The sequence below is a fragment of the Camponotus vicinus genome, unplaced genomic scaffold (genome assembly GCF_025532165.1).
Source record: "Camponotus vicinus isolate PSW18456_S1 unplaced genomic scaffold, iyCamVici1.0 SCAF_1, whole genome shotgun sequence".
Taxonomy (NCBI): domain Eukaryota; kingdom Metazoa; phylum Arthropoda; class Insecta; order Hymenoptera; family Formicidae; genus Camponotus; species Camponotus vicinus.
In genome coordinates, this window is record NW_028141945.1 from 4932540 (window position 1) to 4948910 (window position 16371).

At 41.6% G+C, this 16371-nt stretch overlaps 1 protein-coding gene across 1 annotated transcript in view; it reads right to left on the bottom strand.

Annotated features, from left to right (window-relative positions):
* Positions 1 to 16260, bottom strand: part of Orb2 (cytoplasmic polyadenylation element-binding protein orb2) — a 148060-nt gene extending 131800 nt beyond the window's left edge. Inside the window, exons 1-2 of the mRNA XM_083094732.1 lie at positions 13625 to 16260; positions 1331 to 1442 (exon numbers count right to left, since the gene is read on the bottom strand). Coding sequence (XP_082950858.1) covers positions 1331 to 1442; positions 13625 to 14755 — 1243 coding nt within the window. The 5' untranslated portion in view covers positions 14756 to 16260. The remainder of the gene's footprint in view (positions 1 to 1330; positions 1443 to 13624) is intronic.
* Positions 16261 to 16371: the final 111 nt, after the last annotated feature.

The following is a 16371-nucleotide window of genomic DNA, read 5'->3' on the forward strand; positions in this document are numbered from 1 at the left end:
CATGCCGTACGTACACACTGCGTAATTCGTGCATCGTCTCTTTACGTACCGATGTAAAGCGAATAGAGTCGCGTCGAGTGGAGGGTGCAGAGTACTTGGACTTGAATGCGTCGAGTAGTCGTCTCGCTTGGAGTTGGGTTGATCAGGTTGGTAGCTGGCTCGAGGCCCATTCATATAAGAATCGGTAGTATCGTCACGTTGTAACGTTGTACTAGTATTTTACAAGCACCGGTCACGTAGGGAATGAATGCCATCATAATAATCACATGAAAATTCATAATTTCATATTAATGATATTCTATCGATTGTCATGATCGTTCGAATATTTTCCTGGAATAAAAATTCCATCCAATCCTAGCAAAATACCGCAGTATTTTAACGGTATTAGTAAATATTTTTACATTTAGACTCCATATATCTCTGTGCACTAATTGCTCTTAAATTTCAATAGCTTCGTATCGGACGGTTTACGAGAGTTCACATCGAGGCGATCGACCTCGAGTACACCCTCGATGCAATAGACATAGACTCGAAGCGACGTAATCAAACGATGCACTAAATGCAACGTTACGACTAGAGATCGATGTGCAGAATATATACATATATATAGCAGTATGATTATAAACGTTGCGTCAATGTAAATAAGTAAAACGTAGTGGATAGTACCTACGTTTTACCTGCTGTGTGACGTGTAATCAAGATATATAAGTCTATAGCAAGAAATAAATTGGAACGACGTATCCAACTTGCACTCGTATATGTTTATTTTTATAATCTGTTTATGAAATCATGAGAATCGCATTTGTTCTCGCTACGTCATGTTATCGCGTGATAATGCAAAATTTATGGCAGGAAACAAAGTCTGCGCCGTTTTACATCATTTGTCAAATTATATATATTTTTGTTTGAAAAGGATCTTCAGTTGAGAGATTGAATTTTATTTTATTCTATTTTTTGTTTTTAAAACGAAAAAATAATTCAATAATATTTGCAGCTTTTCACATGTCTCTCTGTTTTGTTCTAACTCTTTACGTTATCGTCTAACGCGTCAAACTCGACATTCGCGCATCGTAGATTCGAGAGTAGGATTATCTCGGGGATGTGATAGCTTTCGTAAGATATTTCAATGAATTCTCGACGCATTTCCAACCGTTGTAAACGCAAAAGAGAGCGGATTTCTCGCAATTGCGACGATTCCCCGCATTTTCGGTTTAACGGTGTTGACACGCGGAATCCTGAGCCGTTATTTTGCGAACGACCGCAGATATTGCATGCTCGCGTTGTATATCGTTTCAATTGCACACAGCTTAGAGCAAGATATGAGACATACCTTTCAGATGCTCCGGAGTATCCGCCGCGCTGGCTCGCATAATATCGCTCAGATAGTGTTCCAAGGTTCTCATGTTGTCTAATGGTGAGTTTCCATTAGCCGTCATACGATCCTGGAAAACATTAAAAGGACTATGAATCTCATATTCATAATGACTCCTTATAACTTAATTTTTCTTAGATTTTTAAAAAAAAAAAGCTAGTTAAATACTAAAAATTATTTTAAACGATTCAATAATATAGATCATTGTCATAAATTAATATAACTCATATAAAGTAGTTTTGGCAATTATATATTCTAAGAATTTTACATCATTAAAATTTGATGTTTTTTGACAGATATAACTCTTAATTTCTCTCGAAATGTATTAGTAGCAAAATATTTGCCTATTTCACTTAAATTACAATTTCACAGACAATACTCAGACCTTCACATTATCTCGAAATAAAAACCGACCATAGTCGCTATATGATATATAAAAAAAATTACATTCAAAAGTCCATAAATTTTAGATTTTTCAATTTTCATCGCGAGCCATTTCGAGATATAAGAAGATTCGTTTATTTCTGATTAAAAAAAGCCTTCTAGCGTGGAGCGAATGTACCGTGAGATAGGATATATAAACCAGCGAGAGAGGAAGACGACGAACGGAACGAAGAGGTTGAAAAACGATAAGAGAAATAACATTCTTAGTGTTATAGAGAGAAGATTCCGCCTCAGAAGGAAGCATACTATACTCGCGTAAGCAGGAAAGAAGTACAGGGGCAAAAGATGCGAGAGAAAGGCCTGTAATAGACCACTCGTAACGAATCGGGGGGTGCAGTTAAAGAGAACGGGGTACATTCAAAAAGTTCCAGCCATCCTCGCCCCTCCATCTTCTTCGTCGTTGTCGTCGCCACACCCTTAATGCACATCCGTTTCCTTTCTTTTATTTTGGCTATCACGCGGCCGAAATGCCGTGTTCCCGACGAAAGTTTGATAAAGCCTGACGACCTCTTTTATTTCGGACGTCACGCCACGGAATTGCCGACTTCCTCGCGCAGAAAGTTCGAAAAAGTCGGCCTCCGAAGATTAATAATCTTTCTGCGATCAGATTAGAATGTCATTTATGGATCTTGATCGACATGTGCATTATTTAAAGAAGATTCAAATGGTTGCAATTTATCAAATTGTAGTAGTGTCGTTCAATTAATCTTTTGCAGTTCATACGATGACTTTCCACGTATTTCTGTAAACGCTCAAAGTATAGTGAAATATTGGAAATAATTATGTTTCTCGAATGAAAAAAAATCTTCTCCACCCTGCTTGATAAGTCTATATCAAGAATCATTCTATATTTTCGAGCAATTCCTTTGTCCTGATTTCTTTCTACGCGTCTAGCATCTCGTAAAGGAAGTAGACGAGAAGTTATAGGGGAAAAAAATGGGTGAGAACGATAACGGAGGAGAGACTTTGAAGGTGACCAATTGAGAAGAACGGCCGATGTAACAAAAAATAACGGGCGCGATGCAGGAGAAAAATGTCTACTAGCGCAAACGGAATGTTTCCTCTTAGAGAATGTCTGAGTAAACGGATGCTGGAATTTCTAACGTTCCGTTTTTCTGCTTTTAAAAGTTCTCGTTGTATTTATAAATAATTGTGAAATATGATTCAAAAACAACGTAAAGTTTCAGCGATGCAAGAAGCTTAGTTAAAATAAATGGAAGGAAAAATTGATTCGAATCTGTCGAAAAGAATTTTTATTTCAATATATAAGAAGTTTCTATTTATAAGTCTAAGATAATGAGTATACAAACATATAATATTATATATATCATACTGCATTAATTCTATTGCTGCTTAATAAACCGTATATCTGATGCATGTAATATTATTTGATACGCGATATTTATATAAATCTCTCGCAAAATATGTGATAATTTGCACACGTCCTGCTCATCCTAGACAAATATTAAAAATTACAACTGACTCAAGCGAGCGCGGCCTTCGAGCCGCCGTCTTGGAATAAAACGGCCGTGACACTTATTTGGTCAACACAGTGGAGCACGCGGGAAAGGAGAAAAGACGGATACCAGAGTATATATCGCACGAATGGAGCAGGGAGAGCGAGAAAGAGAGAGAGGAGAAAAAGGGGTGGGCCCCTGATGTCGAATAATCGTGCCCATCTTTCCATGCCGGTGGAAGTACAAAAGGTGGCCCCTCCTTCTCCACAAATGCGTCGCCTATATAACCCCCTGGTCCTGGTATTCCTTCCTTCCTCGTGTACGACCGCGCGGGCCCTTCGGATCCCCACCCGGACACCAATCCGCTTCCCTCTCTAGGGTTGCTTCGCGCGCGCGCGCACTCACCCACGCGTCTCTACAGGCACTCAGTTTACACACATATACGTACATACATACACACAAACGCAGAGGGGAAATGTTTCTCGGCTCCGTTCCGTCTCTGTCTGGCTCGAAACGCGGTGGAAAATCAATATAGGGAAACCAGGAAGCAGCGGCAGGGCGTCGACAGCAACCTCTGTGCAGGCTCCATCCCGGTACCACTACCCCTACTCGCCGTCCCGTTCTCTCATTGCGTATCCCTTCTCCTCTGTATCCCGTTAACCCTCTCGCAGTTCCTCTCTTTCTCTCCCTCCATCTCCCCCCTTTCACCCTTTCTCTTTCTCTCTTTCTCTCCCGTCAATTCGGTTCCCCGTGCCCTATTCGTTTTTACTTGCTATCGCTCGTAGTATTGTTCTCGTTATTCCCAACGTAATTTTCATTTCCAATAATTACGGGTTTCTTATGAAGTCGCGCGATTCTCTATTGGCCATCGTTGATACATCCGTCTTCCGGGGACAATCGTAATGTCTTGACCATGACTGCCACTACTATCTCGGTAACCACCCCTTCGGTAGGAGGCCACTGCGCAAATCTTCCCCCACCATCGCGGAGTAGGTATACGGGTCGAAAGAGAGAGAGAGAGAGAGAAAGAGAGAGAGGAAAACTGCTGGGAAATTGGGTGATCCGGAAGAAGACGCGAAGAAAACACTGCAGCGTTGTATGTACACGTCAGGAAACGCTGGATTCGGTGCTACTACGGGCTATACATCACCGAGATGTATTTTCGGAAATACCGCCAGCGATTCGTTATCCCATCTGCGCGTGCGAGAGGCATGTATCTACATCTCTTTCGACCAAGCAATTTCGCGAACGCATATCTCATACCGACGAATACACACCCGACGAAAATACAATAAATTCAACGGAATCCACATAACAATCTTTCCTGCTTAAAGACACACACGTATCAATTCTCTACATCAGTTACGAGGATTCCATTCGACCCAGAGAACTCCGCATGCTTTCACGGTTGCGAGACGCGCGGTCGCGGTTGGCCCAGTTCCGAAGTTGGCGGCTCGTAAAAAGCGACGTTACTTCCTACTCCGTGTATGTGTGTGTGTGTGTGTGTATATATATATGTGTGTGTGTATGTATGTACAAGTGCTCCACGTGTGCGCTATTGGAGTTCTCTGCTGACCTCGCGTTTGCGAATAATCCGTGACCTGTCATGGGCATCGTGGTCTAATCGGGGATTGAATTATGGCGAGCGGAGCAGAGGTGCTGAATGTAATGCAGGAGTGGTCCGGGAAACATGGGTGTAAACGCGTAAATTTTCTAGAGGGATGACATCGCGCGTCAGTCCGTTTTGCGCAGTCTCCACATGGGCGAGGCGTGACGTAATATTCGCATGATACGACACGCATTCCTATTGCATTTTTCGAGAACGACGAGAAACCCGGAAGAATTTTTTCGTCCGTTTGTTTTCAACGTAGGAGAACCATCCGCGACATTTTTGCGTGATATACGGAAGTATTATCTTCGAAATGACACACAAGGCGAGGACCCGCTTCATCTTACTCGCGTTCTATGTTTTCGAGACGCGCGACATTCGCCTCGTATATTTTAGGACATAATATTCCTATACGAGCAGTTTTACATTATGGAAATATCTAGATTAATAAATAAAACGAGGAGAAGATATATCAAAATGATATCTACGCACGAAAACTGAGACTGATAAACCACATCAAATGCTCATTAAGATAGCTAGAGCACATTATTAGATCTTTGACCCTAGGTAAAAATGATAATATGATTAATTACTCATAAATAAATCAAGCAATTTACAAAGGCAGGGAGATAATATTTGGAAGTAGATCAGGCCGGCAATTATAATGGAGAAAAAATAAAAGGGCCGGTAGAAGATTAGTAGAAAGATAAAAAGGGGACGAAATACAAAGGGATTGGTGACAGAAAGGACAAGTGTATAGAGGCGGCTCTAAGTTTTACATTTTCATCGCGCATCCATCCAGGAATATTCCTATCCCGTACATTTCGTGCTGTGTATCTCTTTACTTCGGTGCAGCAAATGCGTGTTTACATTCCGCTTTCGCGCGCGCTATTTTACCTGCGTTTACACTCGCACGTCTGCGCTCTACAATTGAAATGCATCCTCATTGTAATCGTCGGAATATCCATTAGGGGAGCTGAACGCAACGAGTAATTATCATGTTGAGCGCGACGCCGTCGTCGTCACATTTTAACGGATGGTCGATGGCGTGGGGAAAATAATAACGCGCGGGGGGATGAAACGAAGAATTCCAGACGCAATATTTCAGTGTCAGTATATCTTGCGGTATATTACAACTATTTTATTTCGGACGTCTATATAAGTATAATATAAACATATCTGGCACTTGATGTGTGAACCAAAGTGGAAGTTATGTATTTTATTACGTATATCGTGCGTATATATATTTTGCGTTCGCATAATGTAGACTAATTGACTTGGCTGATCCTGCTGTAATATTTCAAACGAATCACATTGTATAAAATTGACTGTTTTATTATCTCTATCTTAGTACATAACTGATATCATTTCAAAGTGAAAAAGAATCATCTAAATTTAATGACTATGTATTTTAAATTATTTAAAAAAACACGAATATATTCTCTATGATATATACTCGAATATAATTATCATATTAATTATCTAGAGAAAAAGGCCAACAGAGTTTGGGTGAACCTTCGAGTCCAATATTAAGCTTGATAAAAAATTCGACTTTCTGCAGTCGCATCCTTTCCTCGCTTATGAACGTAACAGTGTCACCCGTTATCCGATCCGATTATGTTTCCCCCTCCGCCCCTATTCTCCCCCAGTCCCGCAAACGCGGACGAAGGGTGCGGATGGCACGCGGAGAGGGTGCAACATAACCTGAATCCCGAGGCGTGTGCGGAAGCAACGATTCCAGCCGGCTAGCACAAAGTAGGTCACCTCCATGGAGCGGAGCTCTCGCTACGAGGGAGGGGGTAGCGTAGCGAAACGTATACACAGAGACGGCAACATCGGCGCGCCGCGATGGCGGCCAAAGGGTGGAGAATGTGGCGTGGTATCATCGTTGTATCGCGATCGTTGCGGACAATAGTGCTCATTGTCTAATGCACGTGTACACGAAATATCTAGAATACAAGAATGCGAGGTAACGGTGATCCTGACCATTCAACCTTCTGTTTTTACTTTCGATTTAGTTCATTTGAGAATGACAGATATCGCTGAAATTTCAAGCTAGAAATATTATGATAAGATATCATTATTTTATATGATTTGATTGGTTAGTTGAATATATCGTGATGCAATACAGGATTGAATTTGTTTCCATCGTAGAATTATAATCTAGAAAGGAATAGCGAATCGTTAATATGGATGAATTAATTTCAATTATTTGCGCAAACGATTTTAGTATAGCATAATTCCGCAAGCGGAAAGATTATTATCAAAGATAACTAAATAATAAGAACCTAAAACGTGCCTCTAAAAAATCTCTTTAAAAAAATTTTTTTGCAAATATTTTTATAATCTTTTTTATTTTAATCAGACTTCCTTCAAAAAACTCAGAATTTTTTATATAACAACTTTTCATATCTGGATTTTCAGTGATCATCTATAATGTCGTATCGCGACAGACTGACGATGTTATCTCGGTCGGTTTGTGTTATCAAAAAATCATGCTCGCGCGGTAAATGCCAAGGGGCTTAGCCCGCAACATACCTCATGGCAAGCGGATCGGGCCAACGAAATTACGTAAGATATCGAACGAATCGAGTTAAATGTAAGTGGAAGACTTGAGTAAACAGCCGTCGTAACTCCCAGCGTTCAATACCGAGCGGCCACCCCCGTCTGTAAGCGGTTAGCCGCATTTCATTACATAAGGCACAAGCTTTCAATATGAAATATGCGTGTGCAATAACTCAATACAAGATCGTTGTATTATAACAGAAAAAGAGAGAATAAGAGTTCACTCTCCCTTCTTCCATTATTTTAAATAAATATAAACATTTTAAGATAAGTATAAAAATTAAAAAAAGTAACCACGTGTTCTACAAGATGATTTGTAAGATGTTGCCTTTTCTTTCTAAACTTGTAGAATTAAATTATCGTATCATTGGTATTTTTGTTCAACCTAATTATTCGCATTTCTCGCGTATTCTACCCTTTATACATAAAGGACAGTCAGATAATGAGCAAACAAGACAAATAATCATTTCTTATATTATATACGTTACACGAGAAAATATAGAACCGAAGATTTTGTATGTGTGTATCTGGTTAACTGCTATGCGGAAGGACGCACCCCGCGCGAAAAATCTATATCGCAGGAAACCGGAGTAACCTATAAACCCCCGTACTGGGTCACTTCGCACCGGCGCAGTCCGGAATTCAAATAGGACTGGTTAAATTAGGTTAACATCTAGACGGCATAATGGAACGGCATGCTTGAAAAATTCCCTTCTCTGACTTTCTGTTCCCTCAACGTTTGATTTAGCAACCATAAAAAGATTGAACAATGTACGCCCCACAAATATATGTAAAAATGTAATTTTCCAAGTGTATTGAATCAAAGTTTTAGAAAAATATACTTTAATTTTTACCGTTTTTATTTCAGCAGATATAATATATAATAATATTAAGATGAAGATTAATAAAGTAATATTAAAATAAGTAATTTTATTAAAACTCCACAAGAATTTTATGATACTTAAACTTACGAGTTTATGAGTTGCTATTTAATCATAAATATCAATAGATGAGATATAAAATTTCATTTGCTGTTTATATTCTAATTAAAAATTGTTATCAAGAAAATTCTCGTGTTATCGATTAAAACTATTTACAAATTATCGATATTCTTCTTATTATCGAGATATCGGGCGAACGTAATTTTCATTCGCCGTAGGAATACCTTGTCTTTGTCTTCCCTCGACTAGTACCTATTTCAAGGACAAATTTGCATCGTGTTGTCAGAGCGCAACGCAATTAACACTTCCAACCGACATGCTATGCATACCGCAGTTGCTTTTTTCAAATCATGTTACGAGTCACGCAAAGTATGTTGCTTTAATATTTTGGTTGTATATAAATGTAGCACGCGATTTAGCCTCGCATAATGCAAAAAAAATTTGCATGCATGATAGTCGATTTATTTCGTCAAGGAATTATTTTTTATTATAATTCTTCAAGAATAGTTAAATAAAAATTAGGCAAAATACGTACTCGTTATATTAAGATAATATAACAAGGCAATTAACATTATCTATATTAAAGATACAGAATAAAGGCATTAAAATAAAGATCATAAAAGGTAGAAAAAGAAAACTGTAGCGAATAATAAATCATTTCAGAAAAATCAGATTGAACGTCACATTTCTTTTTCCAACTTTTTAATACGAAAACACATACATAATTAATTCTGTAAATACAAATTTTCCAAGAGTATTCGGTGTGGAATTAATTAAGAAAATTATTTTATAAAGAATAATTTTCTCAAGTTTATGTTTTAAAAATTCTAAAAACTTTTTCTACCATTTACAGTTTTAAAATTACCAGTATATATATTTCGATATTTTTGTCAATAGAAAACTTAACTTGGTCAAAGAATCTGTAGACAAAAGAGAAACACGGGAAAAAATCTAAGGCAGGCAGTATATGTATATACGGGGGTCTTTAAATTTATTCGGCAGAATGCACACAAGAAACTTTGGAAGTAGCTGCGGCTGACTTGTCGCATGCGGATAAAAAGTTTCCTAAGAAAGTCTTTTCGTGTTTCTTCCCGTCGGCCGTGCACACGGAATAAAATTAGCTTCGCGCACCTTCGATCTATCGGAGATCAATTTCGACCCCAGAACGAGGGCGACCTTCGCGCGACATATTGCGGGCCGTCTCTCCGTTTTTTCCAACGATCGCAGACTCGTCAGCCACATGACACTTTCGTAGGCGTTATTACATCGTTTTAGCCCAGTTGCATGATAAAATGCCGTAAATAGAAACGCTATTGGCCGGGAAACACGTGCGGGCCAGCCAAAGCGAAGTTCTGACTCTTCGCGTTTCGTCAGACCCATTTCGACAGCGAGGCCACGTTTCGTAATGACGTTTCAAGTTTGCCGCACAAGTAAAAGCAGCGGCAATAAAAATCGTTATCTCTACGCGTATATCCATCGCGTTACAATTTTATTTTTTTTTTTTTACGTATTGCAACGCGATTACCCACACGAGCTCGCGATCGTATCGCATGCATGTGTATGTATCCACTGGCGATTGGTCCTCTCGACATATCGGCTAGAGGCGACCTACTGCACGTGCCCCGATTCCCCTTCTCAAGGTGAATGACGAGCAATGAGTTATCGGACTTCGAACATTTCTTCGCTCTGTTAGGCGCTTTTGCCGTATTATCTGGGCGCGTGCGCGCGCGCCTTCCATAATCCGCGACACTTGTGCTCGTATATTATTCATCGACCGTTCCCATACAGAAATGAATCGCGTGAATCGAGACCGCGGCACAAATCAGAAAATTGTCGAAAAAATACAGTTATTTTTGCTCTCCTCGTATATTAATTCCTACTATTATTGATTACGATTGAAATACAATGGTTCACGTCAATATGAATTGCTATAGTTATATGATGGATAACGTAATTGATGCGAATTTGATTAAAGTGAATAAAAAGGAGTTATATTTCATAGTAATAAACGATAAAAGGCAATGCCTTAAACTCTATGCAAATATTTTTCATTATTCACCCTCTGAAATATTTGAAACGGAATTTTTTAAACAAGAAATATGAACTTGATATATAAAATTTAATATTTTTAATATAAATATAAAATTAAAAGTGTATATTATTTTTTTTAAACTTCATATAACACTTTTCACATGTAAGAGAGAATCTCAATAGAATAAATTATAGTTTCATGATAACATTAAATGTTAACATAATAACTAAAATTTCAGAAAAATATCTCGAGAGAGAAGCGTGGGCTATACCGTAATTTCTACTGGAGGTAAAGTTTAATTGACTCGATGTATGGGTCGCATATTCACGACTTGTTTGTGTATGAGCTAATTGTTCGTGGCGACGTATAATCGAATCAACGATATTAAGGTTACTGATAAACCACCATCTTGCATTGCGTTCTGTAGCTCACCTGTTCGTTCCTTGAAACGCAGTTATGAGATGACTACCGATATAAATTTGACGAAATGATGAATTTTTGTGTATCAGCCAAAAAATGTTAAAATGATTGTTTGTCAATTAAAATATGAAATAATAAAAACAGAATTTTAATGGATATATAAAAGTATAGAGCGTTAATAAATTGTAATTGATTAGAATAATTATATAACACTTGGAAGAATTTTAAAATATTTTTCAGATATAATATCAGTACATATAATCACACATTTTGAAATCTCTAAAGCTTAAAAATTTATTTATTTACACTTTTCAGTGCGGATATATCGCAGATATATTTATTATTAGATACTAGAAAATATTTTTATTTTTAAATATTTTATAGATACTTTATCACAATTTTATATCATAAGCTCCACATTATTTGAAATAGTTAAGAAATTACAGGAAAATATTATATGTGAAGGAAAGTATTATATTATATATAAATATATAAATGTTGGAACACGCGGTGCGTGGAGTTAATAGCTGACAACATGACGACATCCGCCATTTCTCTCGAATAGTATGCAGATCTATTTTCGAGTGATGGTTAAAATAGCTGAGCTTAAACTTCTGCTAGACACTGTTACTACGTTGGAAAGGAATTAGGTCAGACTTGAACGACAAAATAAGTATCAGCGAAATAGTTTCTGATAGCGCGACCACATAACAAAAAATAAGTGAAATCGATTATTAATGATAACCTCGATAATTCCTATTTATTATATAAAAAGTGTTTGGCCCAAAATATTTCTTAAATTCATGATGGTTATATATATAGATAATTTGACCATTAACAAATAATTACACACATATTTTTAGTTATCTTTTGTACTCGCTCCAGACTGTGTGTGTTCCATATCATAAAAATGTAAAATTATCTTGAAATAAATATTTGCATATTTATAAATGCAATCCTCAAAAAAATAACTTTCAAATAATTTAATAAAGCAATCTAACGCGCACGTGTGTAAACTAATCTAAACTCTCTTTATTCAGATATTATTTTGTTATTCATAAAATTATATTACGGGGAATTATTGAATGAAATTTAAAGAGATTCATCACAAAGCGCATAATAAATAATAAGAGTGATAACAATATAAACGAATTTCATCCAATGTACTAGAATATATATCAACGTAATATTATACACGTGCACGTTGATTTTATATTAAATTTATTTGAATTAAGCTTCTTATAGCGAAACAGCCAGTGGCCGCATATAAACGAAATTATTTATTCATTCACTAACCATATATATTGCATGAAAGATATATATAATGAAAGCTTCCGTTTAAGATCAATATCACGTTTGAAACGTAACATAACGTCAGTGCGCATAGGACGTAAATGGGGCGAGGTGTGGAAATATATAGAATTGAGAAAACAAAAACGCGCTAACCCATATTTTCATCATTCATACCATTATTTATTTCTCTTTATATCTCTATCGATTATTTTTATTCAACGATGTGAATTACGATAAAATATGATCGCGTCGAAATACGAGAGAAAGACTTCCGAAATGCTATCGGTACAGCTTCAACCTGCTTTTTCAGTGCTTATACGCGCAATTTCGTTATCACGCGAATAGATATGCGAAATGATGGGCGGCGCGGCAAGGTGAGAGATAACCTGGATTCGACTGCGTAAAATTCTCAGAAAGGCGTCCACCGATTATACACGTTATGCCCTGAGGTTACATTCGCTTACGACTTGTGTCCGGTGCGACATTATCACGCCATTAAAGACCACGATGTCACGTCGTAAGTAAGGTAGCATGACTAATCGCCGAAACGTATCGGCTAAATTTAAATACGAGAAATGTCTCTCTCTCTCTCTCTCTTTTCCGTCTTTCTTTCTCTCCAAGAGTTGCATAACTCCTGGTGCTACGAGGAACACGTGGCGCGGTGTCGTGGCACACACCGAACGAGCGCGAAACTGCGGAAGTCGGAGCGCGCGTGCCTTCTTCGTCAGCCTGCGAGACCGCATGATTGCCGGCGCAGTTTTACAAGCGGGTACCTTTGACTATACTACCTGCTCTCCACCGCGATCGATAACGCAATGCTACTCGGTTAAAAAAGTCGTGGCAACGTCTGTGCCATCGGTGCGCCCGCGAATCGAGCGAAACAACAAGCCCGCGGCCGATTCTTCGAGCTTTTTCTCCTTCTTTCTCGCGATCTCCGCAACTATCGAGTACAGGGAAAAGAGTGTAATCTAGTTTCCTGTGTGACTGGCACGTGATTAATAACCAAAGATATTTTTTTGGAGTTGATAATTAAACAAGCGATGTTGGCTTTAACTTATTCATTAATCAATTAGAGATGGGCGGGTTTATTTAAGCACCGGAGAAAAGAACAAGAGAAAACCAGTTAGTTAAAAATCCTTGGGAAATTGAGCACTCAGTCGAGCAGCTTTTTGTCCTCGCAAAAGTGTTTCATTCCAACGGTGTGGAAAAATTCTCATTCCAGAGATGAATAAATTAGAACATTCATTGTTGCTCTAGTTCGCTTTTTCAGAACTCGAGAGAAAATTAATTTTTAAAATTGAAATATTCTTTTTCTCGAATTAAATTAAGTCTCAATTTCATCTCGATTAATTTTCTCAAGTTGTTAGAAAAATGAATTAAATAAATGAAAATTCTTGAGAAGTTTGCCCACCTACTTATTAATATCTTACTAAGCGGTAACTTGGGCATCAACCGCTTCCTAAACTTGAGGCAACTTCAAAATCGACTCACCTGCTGGAACGGAGGCAGCTGCAGCAAATCCCTCTCTTCGGCGGCGGTGACTTCGAAGGTCGGTGCCGGCTGAGGCGGATATATGTTGCCCTTGCCGGGATACGAGGTGCTCCGACGGAACTTGACCGGGCTGATGCAAGAGGGATGCGCCGCTGCCGGACCCGGATGGCCCGGAAACGTCGGACTGGGCTTACGGCCTTGCAGACCGGCTGCCACCGCCGCGGCGGCGTGCAAGGACGAATGCAGTGGCGGTAGGTTAGGCACGGATCTGCCGCGATTCCAAGGTGACAGGCCCGGGCTGGCGACCGCGGCCGCTTGCGGGCCCGCGCCCCATTGCTGAGGTGCCTGCGGCCCGCCCGACCACGCGGCGTAGCCTTTACCAGGCAGGTAGACTCCCGGATGCGATGTCGGCGGCGGTTGCTGTTGCTGCTGTTGTTGATGTTGTTGTTGTTGTTGCTGCTGCTGCTGTTGGGCGGACGATACTTGCAGACCGCCGTGTCTGGTACCCGCGGGTGCACCCGCGTTACCATGCTGCTGCTGTTGTTGTTGAGGAAAATTGTGGCTGGCTGTGATGGCGCGACGTGTGCCGGTCGACACCGCGGCAGCGGCGGCGGCAGCGGCACCGGTGCTGGCGAACAGGCCCGCGGGCCCGCCAGTCGGAAAGTTCTGAAAGGCGGCGATCGAGCCGTTGACAGGTAACGCGGCGTGCAAACCGCTGTCATCCGGTGCGGACCAGAGGCTGGGTACGCGGCTGCTGGGATCAGCGAAGCCCTGCAGGGCCGAGGTCGTGCTACACGTAATGTCCTTATCCGTCGACGAGGGCGTCGTCGGGGTGATGGTGATACTCTCCGCTTCGATCGCGTCCTTGGATTTGTCTTGTCCGGCCACTGTGTCGAGAGCGTTGCTCGGCGAGAGCGGAGCTGGTTTGCCGGTGGCTTGCTTCTCGATCAGCAGATCGTCCTGCATCGTGGATGTTGTTACGGTGACGGCGGCGCTGCCGATGGCGTTACCACTGCTGCTGCTGTTGTTATTGCTGCTATTGTTGCCAGTGCCGCTATTGCTTGTGGTCGCGCTGGGTTTCGAGCTGGTCAGAATACTGGAAAAGAGACTCGTCGTGCTGTAGTCCCCCATAAATCACCGTGGAGTTTCCACGCGAAACGTTGCGTCCAACCGTCGCGTTAAGCAGCACTTTCAGCTAGGCCCGCTCGGAAACTCGCTCCTCTTCTCTACTCGTCTCCCACGGGTCCCGTTACTCGCGACACGAGGGTGTCGTTGTCGTTGAACGCGAGAGAATCGCGCGGGTCTCTTCCACGTAGTGTGACTCGTCGTCGTTTCTGTCCAGCACGAGCTCGCGGGACAAACTATCGATCCACGGCCGCACGCGTAAAAACACCCACGGAGAGAGAGACCCCGGAAACCGAGAGGCCACGTCGCGCGATGATGCTCTTCGTCGTATGTCTGCCCCTCTGCACTCTCGCTCTCCGCACCTTTTTCTCTCTCTTTCTCGTCCGACTTCTTATCTTCTATTCTGTTTCACCTTCTATTTTCACCGCCTCGGTCTATTTTTCCTCAAGAGGGTCCACGGTGCGGCACGCGTAGTCTCACTCTCGCGTTTCCGCGTTTTCTTATCACGAAACCGTATGCTTCTTGTCGGAAACGCTTCTCTAGATCCCGCTGACGTCACGTCGCCCCGGTACAATTCGGCAGCGACTCTGTCCCCGTGGCATCCTCTTGGTTGTCGAAGAGCCAAGTTTACTCGGCGACGCGCGTTGTCATCGTCGTCGCGGCGCTCCGATGCGAAGCGCTGCTCGTTACGAAGCTACTCTTGACTACCTCCCCCGCGTTCGTTCGCTCGCTCGACCACCGTCCTCGTATACGTTTTGTCCGAGAACTACCCCCTGGTGAACATAATTTTGATTCTCTGACGGAAACACACCGCTGGACCACTTGGAATCCTCCCAAATACGCAACGCAGCGCGCGCGACTACCTTTTGCTTCCCACTACCACACACACACATACACACACACGACGATGCGAGGTCGCTCCGCGGATCGTATCGCAGAAACGGAGGAGCAGGAGAAGGTGGAGGACGGGAGGAAGGAAGAGCGTGTAGAGCGTATACACGATATGTTTTTCCACCCTGAACCCGACAAAATGACGGATTCGCGTCTTTCGCCGATGACCGTCACACTAAGCTCACAAGATTTCCTCGAGATGAGTGAGGACTGATACGAGAACGATGATATCCATAGAATTTCTTCGCGGGCACTCGCGGAACGATAGTCGTGTACTTACTCCTCGTCTCGCCGATCACCGATTGTTACGTGACGCGTATCGGTTGTCGCGCTCGCGAGATCGATCGATCGTCAATAAGTCCGTTACATACGTGAAACGCGCGACGCGGACGGAGGAGAGCTCGGCGATGTGTTCGTTGCACGCGCACACACCGTGAGTCTCGCGGGGATACTGATGACAAAACGCGAGCGCGAGTCCAAGGTGCGTAGCGCGCGCGGGGGTCAGGTCAGGGTTACTACCACTTCACCGTGCCCGTCGACTACGACGTGTATCCACCCGGACAAATCGGAGCGGACAATCGGAGCGGATTCGCACACTGCGGTGTCCGCGCGCGGCGGGCGACCTGTGGTTCGCCTCTTCCACCGCCTCCACCACCGATCCGCCTACACACGATATCCGTGCACCACCTCTGACCGCACACGTATACGTCGGTCTCTCCCACCTCCTCCTC